The sequence below is a fragment of the Muscardinus avellanarius genome (genome assembly GCF_963383645.1).
Source record: "Muscardinus avellanarius genome assembly, chromosome: 3".
Lineage (NCBI taxonomy): Eukaryota > Metazoa > Chordata > Mammalia > Rodentia > Gliridae > Muscardinus > Muscardinus avellanarius.
In genome coordinates this window covers 20,607,317-20,618,297 of record NC_137788.1, presented here as the reverse complement: position 1 = coordinate 20,618,297, position 10,981 = coordinate 20,607,317, and the positions used below count along the sequence as shown (strand labels likewise).

Sequence of the window (10,981 nt, the reverse complement as noted above, 5' to 3'; positions counted from 1 at the left end):
GGTTGGGAATTAGTCCTTGTGAGCCTAGGAAACACAGATTCATTTTCATGCTAGCCTCACTCTGCCCAATTATCTTTTTTAGTTTTTATTTATTTCCAAGCAGGATTTAGTTGATGACCCTTTTGGAAATTTGCTAGGACCACCATAGAGACCTCCTTCCCTCTGTGTGCCTGATTTCCAGTCTGCTTATCTTGAGGCCTGTCCCAAGCGCTGCTCTCTATGCAGCGTGAGACAAAAATCTCCTCCAATAAGAAGCTACTGCCATTCTGGTTACTGAATCTTGAAACCTGACTTATCTTTGGCTCATCTGTCTCCCTTTACTCTCCAAATATACCCAGTTGCCAAATCCTATTGTTTCTGCGTTTCACTCAATAACAGATATTTCCTGGATACTTGCTAGGAGTCTGGTACTGTTCTAGGTGAGGTTTTTTTGTTTTGTTTTGTTCTGTTTTTGTTTTTTTTGCGGGTCTGGGCATGGAACCCAGGGGCATTTGACCTCCGAGCTACACCCCCTGTCCTAAGTTGCAGAGGGCCTCACTAAGTATCTATAGCTGTCCGTGAACCGTGATCCTCCAGTCTTAGCCTCTCGAATGCTGGGATTACCAGCGTGCACCACCACGCCCAGCTATGCTAGGTGATTTATTTATTTGTTTATTTATTTATTTATTTATGGTGCTGGGGGTGGAATCCAGGGGCTTTTCTACCTTAGGGCTATACTCCCAGACCTATTTTATGCTTTATTTTGAAAACAGGGTCTCACTAAGTTGCTGAGAGCCTCACTCAGTAGCTGAGGCTGGCTTTGAACCTGTGATCCTCCTGTCTCAGCCTCCCAAGCGCAGGGATGACAAGCGTGCGCCGCCACGCCCGGCTTGTGCTAGGTGTTTTGAACGCCTCGTTTCATGTTATCTCCAGAGCAGCCCTGTGAGGATGGAGAGGTTCCCATTCTGCAGATGGGAGTCAGGCTGTAGAGAGGTCTGAACTTGCCCAAGGGAAACAAGCCTGGTCTTTCAGATGTAACTTCTCTTGCACCCAACACCCCACTTCCGAGCAGGTTCCACCTCCTTAGCCTGGCCCTCGAGGGACTGCCCACCCCAGGTCTGTCACGGCCTTCTGTTCTCCCCTGCCCAGTGAGTCCATCACTAACTGCTCCCTGCTTTTTGTTCGCTTGAACTTTCCTCCTGCGATGGGTCTTTGCTCATTCTTTCTTCTACTTGAAAGTCAGCCTTTCCCGCCTTCCCTGCCCTCTGCTCCAAGCAGAGCACTGTCCTCAGGACTCCTTCCTTATTTGATCTGCCTCTCTTTTATGACAGAACTTGCAGCCACTTCATTGTCCTGTGGGTGATACGCGTCATGTGGCCCCAGCTGTGAGTCTCAACGAGGAGGGAAAGGTCAGAACTGAGGCTCAGCAGCTCTCATCCTCCTTCCCTCTGGCCAACAGTGCACAGGTTGCAGGAGGAGCTTGGCTTCTTTTGAAAGGGAATTGGGTGGGTTTCTTAATTTTTACTTATTTTTTTGAGACAGGATCTTACTATGTCATCCAGGCTGATCTTGAATTCATAGGCTTAAGTGATTCTCCCACCTCAGCCTCCCAGAAGTGTGTTTCCTTTGATGTACGCTTCAGAGGAAGGCTGGGGTGTAGCTCAGTGGTAAAGTGCTTGCCCGAGTCCCTGGGTTTGATCCCCAGCACCGCATAAAGGCTCTGAGAAACTGAATGTAGCTGAGCAGGGTGGTGCATGCTTGTAATCCCAGTATTTGGGAGGCTGAGACAGTAGGGTCACAGGTTTGTAGCCAGCATCCGCAATTTTGGCCTTTTGCAACTTAGTAAGATTTTATTTCATAGTGAAGATCTTATTTCCAAAAAAAAAAAAGGACTGGGGAAGCCATGCAGAGTGGTACATACCCATAATCTGGTATTTGGGAGGCTGACACAGGAGGATTGCAGGTTTAAGGCCAGCCTCAGTAACTTAGCAAGACCCTATTTCACAAAAAATAAAAAAGGGATGAGAATGTAGATCAGAGGTAGAAAAACCCTGGGTTCAATCCCCAAAAAAAGAGAGAAAGAGAAATAAAGAGAAAGAGAGAAAGAAAATCAGACTGAGGTATAGGTCAGTGGTAGAACATTTACCTAGAATGTGCAAGGCTCTGAGTTTCATCCCCAGGACCATAGAAAAAAGTGAACAAAATTATTTATTACATTCTAAACTTAAGCCGGACATGGTGGTGCATGCCTGTAATCCTAGTACTTGGGAGGCTGAGGTAGGAGAATCCTAGGTTTAAGGCAGCCTCAGCAAGTAGCTAGACTCTCAGGAATTTAGCAAAATCCTGTTTCAAAGCAAAAAATTAAAAAAGGTTGAGGGTGTAGCTCAGAGATAGAATAGCCCTGGGATCAATCTCCAGTACAAAAAAGAAAAATCTTCTGAAGTTAAATGGAATGATGTTAGGATTATTTAAGGTTTTCTAGTGGGCCAAACAACTGGCAATTGGCAGTGAGAAGGTCTGTGTTGTAGTCGTTCTGCCTGTGACCATGAGCAGTTCACATAATCTCAGGACCTTGCTTTCTTCATCAATAAAGTACATGTGCGTACCTGGGGATCGACAGACATTATCTTTGAGGCCTCTTTGCCAGGCATGCTTTTGACTGCAAGCAATAGAAATTCAAATGTGTGTGTGTTTACCTGGATGAATTCTGTGTGTGTGTGTGTGTGTGTGTGTGTGTGTGTGTGTGTGTGTGTTTTACCTGGAATTGAACCCAGGAGCAGCAGTCTACCTCTGAGTTTTATTTCCAACCCTATTTTATTTTACTTTTATTTTTATTTACTTTTTATTTATTTATTATTATTATTATTATTATTTTTTGCAGTACTGGGGATTGAACCCAGAGGAATTCTTCCTCTGAACTACACCCCCAGCCCCATTTTTTTATTCCTTATTTTGATGGTACTGGGGGTGGAACCCAGAGGCTTTCTACCTCCAGGCTATACTCCCAGACCTTTTTTTAAAAATATTTTATTTGGAAACAGGGTCTCACTAAGTTGCTGAAAGCCTCACTAAGCAGCTGAGGCTGGCTTTGAACCCGTGCCGATCCTCCTGTCTCAGCCTCCCAAGCGCGGGGATTACAAGCATGCACCACCACGCCCGGCTTATTCCTTATTTTGAAACAGGGTCTCACTAAGTTGTGGAGGGCCTCACTAAGTAGCTGAGGCTGGTCGCGAACCTGCAATCTTCCTGTCTCAGCCTCTTAAGCGCTGGGATTACAAGTGTGCGCCACCACGTCTGGCTTATTTATTTTTTTGTTTTTTGTTCATTTATTGTGGTACTGGGGTTCCTGGAAGCCCTTCTACCCCCAGGCTACACTCCCAGACCTATTTTATACTTTTTTTATTTTTGGAAACAAGGTCTCTTAAGCCAGCACGGCTGGCTTCAAACCTGCGCGATCCTCCTGTCTCCGCTTCCCAAGCACGGGGATTACAAGCGTGCACCACCACGCCTGGCTTATATTTTATTTTAAAACAGGGTTCTGCTAAGTTGCTGTGGCTGGCCTTGATTGGGATCCTCCTTTCTCAGGCTCCCAAATGCTGGGATTACAGGCATTCATACCATGCCCAGCTTGTTGATTTGTTTTTGTTGTCTAGATTAGACAGACCTGGGTTTACACTCATAAGCGGGGCAACCTGGGAAAATTCAAGCTCTTTATGCTTTAGTTTCCTCACCTGTAAGACAGGTCTTAACACTGCCTGCCTGAGAGTTGTCGAGAGAAGGCAATGAGCAGTGACAGAGGAAATACTGCGGCAGCAGGAGTCATCAGCCTGAGGAGGGTGCGGTTTGTGTTGTGGTCTCTGCAGCAGCACTGCATAACACTTACTGATGGGTCTCAGTTTCCACTTTGTCTTTTGGCAGTACCGCGGACTGAGCCCAGGGCCTTGCGCATGCTAAGCAAGCACTCTACCACAGAGCTCCACCCCAGCCTCTGCTGGTGAGTTTTGAGTTCTTTCTGCTCTTCACCACCATCTCCTCAGCCCACCAGAAAAAAAGAAAAAATACAGCCCCTGAACCTTAGCAAAGCAGATGATATGCATGATTTAGCAATGGTTAGCTGGGAGGATGGGGTGATGAGAGGCCCGGGGAGGTGGCCCGGGGTAGCACATGACTGGAGCTAAATAAGATGCTAAGAAGAGCTGGCCGGGGCTGCGCCCTCCTGTCATCCCTGTACTTGGGAGGTGCCGAAGCCAGCCGTTAAAAGTACGGGTTCTGAAGAGAGGCGTGAGGATAAGAATTTTTCATTCTAACGTGGGGGAGCCACCAGCCTACCATCTCTACTGGCCGACCCCTGTTCCTGGGTCAGTATTTCCTACTGGTCGATGACTATGCCTGGGTCAGTATTCTCTATTGTGCCGACGCCTACTTCTGGGTTAATCTCATCTTTATTGCGCTGACCTGGGTTTGTTTTTCCAGAGGTATTTATACACAGCTACAGGTCAATCAGCATTCTCGTGCCATCACCACCGGAATACAATACAGACCACTCCAAAGCACATACATTACAGGTAGATTGAGCAATACCCTTGTGCCATCACCACCGGATCTTCTCCCCAAACCTTGTTGACTCTGGGCGAAGGACAGTCAGCTGAGTCAGTGACATTAATCTAGGGGAAAGCCTTAATGGCTCCCCACAGGGAGGCTGAAACAGGAGGATGGCAGGTTGGAGGACAGCTGAGCAACATAGTGAGACTCCCAGCAACTGGGTGAGGCCCTGTTTCAAAACAAAAAGGAAAAAAGGGCTGGGGATGTAGCTTGGAGGTAGAATACCCTGAGTCAAATCCCCAGTAACACACACACACACACACACACACACACACACACACACACACACACGAAACCAGTAAGAGGCTGTTCTGTGTTCCACCCTTTAGCTATCAAGTTCAGCAGCGCTGCAGTCATTTGGTTCCAGTGTGGATGAGATGGGGACCAGCCAGTCTATAACCTTCCCGCCTGTCTCAGGACCCCACCTTGTAGGCTGTGGGGATGTGATGGAGGGTCAGAGTCTCCAGGTAGGTGTCTCCGGCCTCCCCACCTCCGCTGCATTTCTCAGTACAGGTCCAGATGGGAGAAACTGAGTTAGAGCTGGTGGTCCACATTTGGTTACTAGTCCCCTTCCCTTCCTTTACTTTGAACCCAGGGTCATTCTACCTCTGAGCTACACCCCAGCCCCGTTTCTTTATTCTTTATTTTGAGATAGGGTTTCAATAAGTTGCCAAAGGCCTCATTACATCGCTGAGGCTATCCTCCAACCTACGATCCTCCTGTCTCAGTCTTGCAAGTACTGGGATGACAAGTGTGCGCCACCTCCCCCAGCTCGACTTTGACTTTTATCTTCCTCTTTCCAAATAGTAGAAACTTGATCTGGGTGTGGTGGCGCACACTTGTCATCCCAGTACTTGGGAGGCCGAGACAGGAGGATCACAGGTTCTCGGCCAGCCGCATATTAGTGAGGCCCTCCACAACTTAGTGAGACCTTTCAAAATAAAAAACAAAATAGGTCTGGAGGTGTGGCCCGGAGGTAGAATGCCCCTGGTTTAATTCCCAGTACTGCAAAAAAAAAAAAAAAAAAAAAAAAAAAACACCTTAGAAACTTTCCAGTTGATAGCCTTCCTCCAGCTAGGAAGAGAGGAGGGGAGGAGGGGTTTAGCATTCAGAGGCAGCTCACAGAATGTCTCATGTGTCTTGAGGGCAGAGCCTGACCTTGCAAAGGTATTCCATCTTATCCTAATGCACGTGGATGAAAGGAAGAGCAAGGCTCTGCCACTGCCTGTGACTCCCCAGCCCTTTTCATTATTATTATTATCATTATTATTATTATTTGCGGTGCTGGGGATGGAACCCAGGGGCATTCTACCTCCAAGATACACCCCCTGTCCTATTTTTTATTCTTTATTTAAAACAGGGTCTCACTGAGTTACAAAGGGCGTCACTAAGTAGCCGAGCTGTCCGCAAACCATGATCCTCCTGTCTCAGCCTCCCAAATGCTGGGATTACAAGTGTGCGCCACCACGCCTGACTTTTATTTTTTATTTTGAAACAGGGTCTCACTAAGTTGCTGAAGGTCTCGCCAAATTTCTGAGGCTGACCTCAAACCTTCGATCCTCCTGGCTTAGCCTCCTGAATACTGGGATTATAGGTACTCACCACCACACCCGGCTAGATTTTAATTATTTATTTACTAATTTATTTTTTATGTTACTGAAGATTGAACCCAGGGGCATTCTACCTCTGAGCTACACTCTCAGCCTAATTTTTTATTTATTTTGAAACAGGGTCTCACTAAGTTGCAGAGGGCTTCACTAAGTAGCTGAGGCTGTCCTCGAACCTGTGATCCACCTGACTCAGCCTCCCAAGTACTGGTATTACAGGTGTGCACCACCATGCCTGGCTTTAGGGTTTTTTTTTTTTTTGTGTGTGTGTGTGTGTGTGTGGTACTGAGGGTGGAACCCAGGAGCTTTTCTACTCCGGGCTATACTCCCAGACCTATCTTATACTTTATTTGGAAACAGGGTCTCACTAGGTTGCTGAGAGCCTCACTCAGTAGCTGAGGCTAGCTTCAAACCTGTGCAATCCTCCTGTCTCAGCCTCCCAAGCGCAGGGATTACAAGTGTGCGCCATCACGCCTGGCTAAATCTTTTTTTAATATCCTAAGCCTTCAAAGTATTTTGGTACCTCCTCCACATGATTCAAATTAGTTGGCTATTTGAAATAATGTAAGCCTTCAATGTATGCTAAAAATAAAATCGCTTCTTTCTCTATTTTCTGAGTGTAAACTTTGGGCGTGTCAATGAAGCTGAAGTTCCTCTGTGTTGGTGCCCTGCCTGGCTAGGGCTGAACACCTTCAGAGTGTCTCTGCTGGGAACCCAGCTGTGCTGGGCAGAATTCTTGCTCTGAGTAGCTGCTCTCCTCTTTCCTACAGGGCAGCTTCTTTCGACTCTTCTACCCCTGCCAAGAGGCTGAGGAGACTTCGGAGCAGCCCCTGTGGATTCCGCGCTATGAGTACTACACTGGCCTGGCCGATTACCTGCAGTTCAATAAGCGCTGGGTGGGGCTGCTGTTCAACCTGGCTGTGGGTAAGGCTGGCCTGGCCCGGTGCTTTCCCGGTTGCTCGGTTACGTCCCTAGGAGCGCCCTAGGTAGACCCAATGCCTTTTGGTTTGCAGAGTCTGGCTACTCTGTCGGGTGGGTGTGCAGAGCTGGGAGAGAGTCAGGTAACTAAGAGCTTTGGTCATGGAGTTACATCTTCCTGGACTTGAGTCCAGATTATTTAAGTTATTTAACCTGTCTGAACACCTGCCGTGTGGAGTCACGGGATGAGATGCATGGAGAGCGTCTAGCGCAGTGCTTGGGACCGCAGATGGGTTCCCTAAGTGGCAGCTGTGACTCGTTTCTCCAGCATGGGTTAATTCCTACTCCGTGCCAGCTGTGGTGGAGATGGGGCATTGTTCACTCGCGGGGAGCATGGTATCCTGCAGTTCTCCCTCCAGTCCTCCCCTCTTTAGGGCAGGGTCACAGTGAACCATCCACTTCCCCCAAAGGTCCGCCTGGCAACTCTACCCACTGCCTTGGCATCTCAGGGATTTGCCCAGACTTGTTCAGTGCTGCCCCTTTGGATAGATTTTTTCCCCTGGTGCTGGAGATTGAACCCAGGGCATCACAAGTGCTCTACACTGAGCTACTGACTCCCCCGTCCCCATATATCTTCCCATTTTTTACTGTGTTCACTCTCCCTGGGGAATAAGAGAGGGCAGAATGGGTGCTGATGTTCCTGGGCGGTGCGTTCTCTCGAGGGGAGGAACTCAGTGCCCACCAGGCCCGTGTTCAGGCTGCCCTTGGGATCACAGCTTTGGAGCGGCCAGGGATTCCATAGCCCATGTCTCTGCCAGGATCTTGTCGCCTGCCTGTTAGCTGGAATGGCCCCTTTAAGACAAAGGACTCTGGATACCCCTTGATCATCTTCTCCCATGGCCTGGGAGGCTTCAGGTAAGAGCTTCTGTCCCTGCCTGGCGGACCTTGCCTGGTGCCAGCTGCTGAGTCTTATTCTCAAAGGGCAGACCAGCAGACATGTCCATCTCCCCGCCGTTTTACCTCCCCCTGCTCCACGCCGCGGCATTGAGTCCACCTTGTCTTTCTTTCTTTTTTTTTTTTTTTTTTTTGTGGTGGCACTGGGGTTCCTGGAAACCCTTCTACCTCTGGGCTACACTTCCAGACCTATTTATATTTTTTATTTCAAAACAGGGTCTCTTAAGCCAGCGAGGCTGGCTTCGAACCAGCGCGATCCTCCTGTCTCCCCCTCCCAAGCGTGGGGATTACAAGCGTGCGCCACCACGCCCAGCTGAGTCCACCCTGTCTTAGGCCCTTCCTAAGCCCCAGTGGAGCCTTCAGCAGCCTTCACACCCGTCTCCTCTCATGTTCCAGCACTGATATAAACATACACTCCCACTATCTTCCTATATTACAGCCAGAGGTACTAGAAAGGGCTTGAGCGTTCTATTTTTGGAGAATCATTATTCAGCCTGTTTTCAGGGACAGCTCTGTGTGTGCACTGGGGTGTCAGGGAATAAGACAGGTTGGCTCCCTGCACTCGCCGAGCCAGCAGCCTAACCGTGAATCCTGCCATGCCCCTTGCGCCCGTGGGTCTTGGCGAAGGTGCGTGGCTCCGAGCTACATTTTAAGTCTGCCAAATGGGATGCCACTCCCACAGGGTGGTGTGTGAGGACTTGGATTGGTGCTGTTAGGTGCACACCCGTGTCGGTTCTCTCCCATTGTGTACGTGGTAGGGCATGGCAGTGTTGAATTCTAAGATCTTTTGTACCCCAAAACATTGCCTACACTGAAGCTGGGGAGATTTTGTTCCCCTTCAGCACAGAGGGTTGAACCCAGGGGCTTTCCACCACTTGAGTCACACCCCAGCCCTTTATATTTTTTATTTTGAGATGGTCTCACTAAATTGTTGAGGCTGGCCTCAAACTTGTGATCGATCCTCTTGCTTCAGCCTCCTGAGTGGCCAGGACTGGCTAGGGAGATGAGTTTTAAAACCAAATATAGTTTTGTCATTCTAACACCTTTAACAGTGCTGGGAATATAGTAGGTGCTCAATAAATATTTGTTGAATGAATGAATATTTCTCCCTGAATTAGAACTTTTTAATAACTCTTTGAACCTAATTCAGCTTTTTTAATGGTTTCCAACCTCGACTTGCTACTTGCCCGCTCCAGTTCTGTAACAGGGCTAACCTTTCCCTGGGTCAAGACACTGTTGTTCCTGGCCTGGGGTCTCCTTTGGTGCTGTGCTCCTCGGCCATTCCCTTTGCCTAGAGTGTTTGCTCTTCTGCTCTTCCGCTTCCCCCTCCCCTCCCTTGCCTGGCCAATCCCCAGTTACATTCAAGGTCTTGGGTTGGATGTTACTTTCTTGGGACACCCATCTCCCATCCCTATTTATATTAGGTTAACTTTTCCAGTATGATCTGTAGTTTTCAGTATTTAACAATTGCAATACTTTTTTTTTTTTGGTACTGGGGATGGGACCCAGGGCCATTCTACCTCCGAGCTACACCCCCCAGCCCAATTTTTTATTCTTTATTTTGAAAAAGGGTCTCTCACTAAGTTGTGGAGGGCCTCACTAAGTAGCTGAGACTGGCCGTGAACCCAGATCCTCCTGTCTCAGCCTCCCAAGTACTGGGATTACAAGTATGTACTACCACGCCCAGCATAATAAATGTATCATCTATTCTCTAATGTGTGTCTTCCCTGCTATATTGCAGGCACCATGAAGGCAAAGACCATATGTGTCTTCTGTCACTCCTCGTGTCTAGGATGATTCCTGGAAAGTGACACATAGGCATTCTACTTCTGATGCACTCCCAGTCCCTTTTTTGCGGGGAAACAAGGTCTCACTAAGTTGCTGAGAGCCTTGCTAAGTTGCTGAGGCTGGCTTCGAACCTGCAATCCTTCTATCTCAGCCTCCCAAGTATTGGGATAAATGGTATATACCACCATGCCTAGGTGAAAAATTACTTTAAAATGTTACACCATGATAGGCTAAACGTTAGCCATACAGACTACAGACTAATAAAACCATAAGAGAGGCAAGGGAATGTAGTAACTTGATGGCATCAGCCAGAAATCAGGTTCTGTTGTTGAGGACGGGAAATAACCATTTGGAGAGGGCAGTCAGCAGTATCTGCCTTTTGTTTTTCCCCTGGACAGTTGAAGAACAGACAAAATACCCACATGCTAACTGGCAGCTGAATTACATATTGAAGAAACAGCCAGAGTCACAGTCCTTGAGGAGCTTAACCACTAACTTGGGAGACAATATAAGGCAATAAAAGTGCCTTTTGGGGCCGAGATGTAGCTCAGTGGCAAAGCGCCAGCTTTGCAGGTGCAGCGTTCTGGGCTCAATCCCCGACCCCCAATTCCAAAAAGACAATAAAAAAAAAAAGATTCCCTGAAAAAAAAGTGCCTTTGAAGTAGCCAGAATATACCTGGGGGTGGGGCTGGGCTGACCGGCTGGGTTGACTTGTAGACACTTCCTGGAGGGGGACAGGTGGAGCCTGGAGAGGGGGGCTGCGCTGGCTGGAGGGAGCCCTGGAGGGACTGCCCTCAGACACCCTTTGCTCAGTCTTTGGAGCTGGACACTGGTGGAGCACAGCTGGAGTGGGAGCGGAGGCCCGACCACTCCCTTGATTTCTTCTCCCTGTTCTTTCTAAACCTCTAGGACCTTGTATTCAGCCTTCGGCATGGAGCTGGCCTCCCGAGGTTTTGTGGTTGCTATGCTGGAACACAGGTGAGAGATGGCAGTCACAGGGAACTACGGCCAGGGTATATAGGCTTGTCCCCTATCAGTGTGTTCTTTTTCAGATTTATTTATTTATTTATTTGGTGGTACTGGGGGTGGAACCCAGGGGCTTTCTACCTCTGGGCTATACTCCCAGACCTATT

At 48.3% G+C, this 10,981-nt stretch overlaps 1 protein-coding gene across 1 annotated transcript in view; it reads left to right on the top strand.

The window, feature by feature from the left end:
- Positions 1 to 4,958: 4,958 nt before the first annotated feature.
- The window catches only part of PAFAH2 (platelet activating factor acetylhydrolase 2), a gene marked incomplete at both ends in the record, with an annotated part of 32,853 nt that continues 26,830 nt past the window's right edge, over positions 4,959 to 10,981 (top strand). Inside the window, 4 exons of the mRNA XM_080690845.1 lie at positions 4,959 to 5,048; positions 6,959 to 7,112; positions 7,925 to 8,021; positions 10,758 to 10,826. Of these exons, the coding sequence (XP_080546971.1) occupies positions 4,959 to 5,048; positions 6,959 to 7,112; positions 7,925 to 8,021; positions 10,758 to 10,826 (410 nt within the window). The remainder of the gene's footprint in view (positions 5,049 to 6,958; positions 7,113 to 7,924; positions 8,022 to 10,757; positions 10,827 to 10,981) is intronic.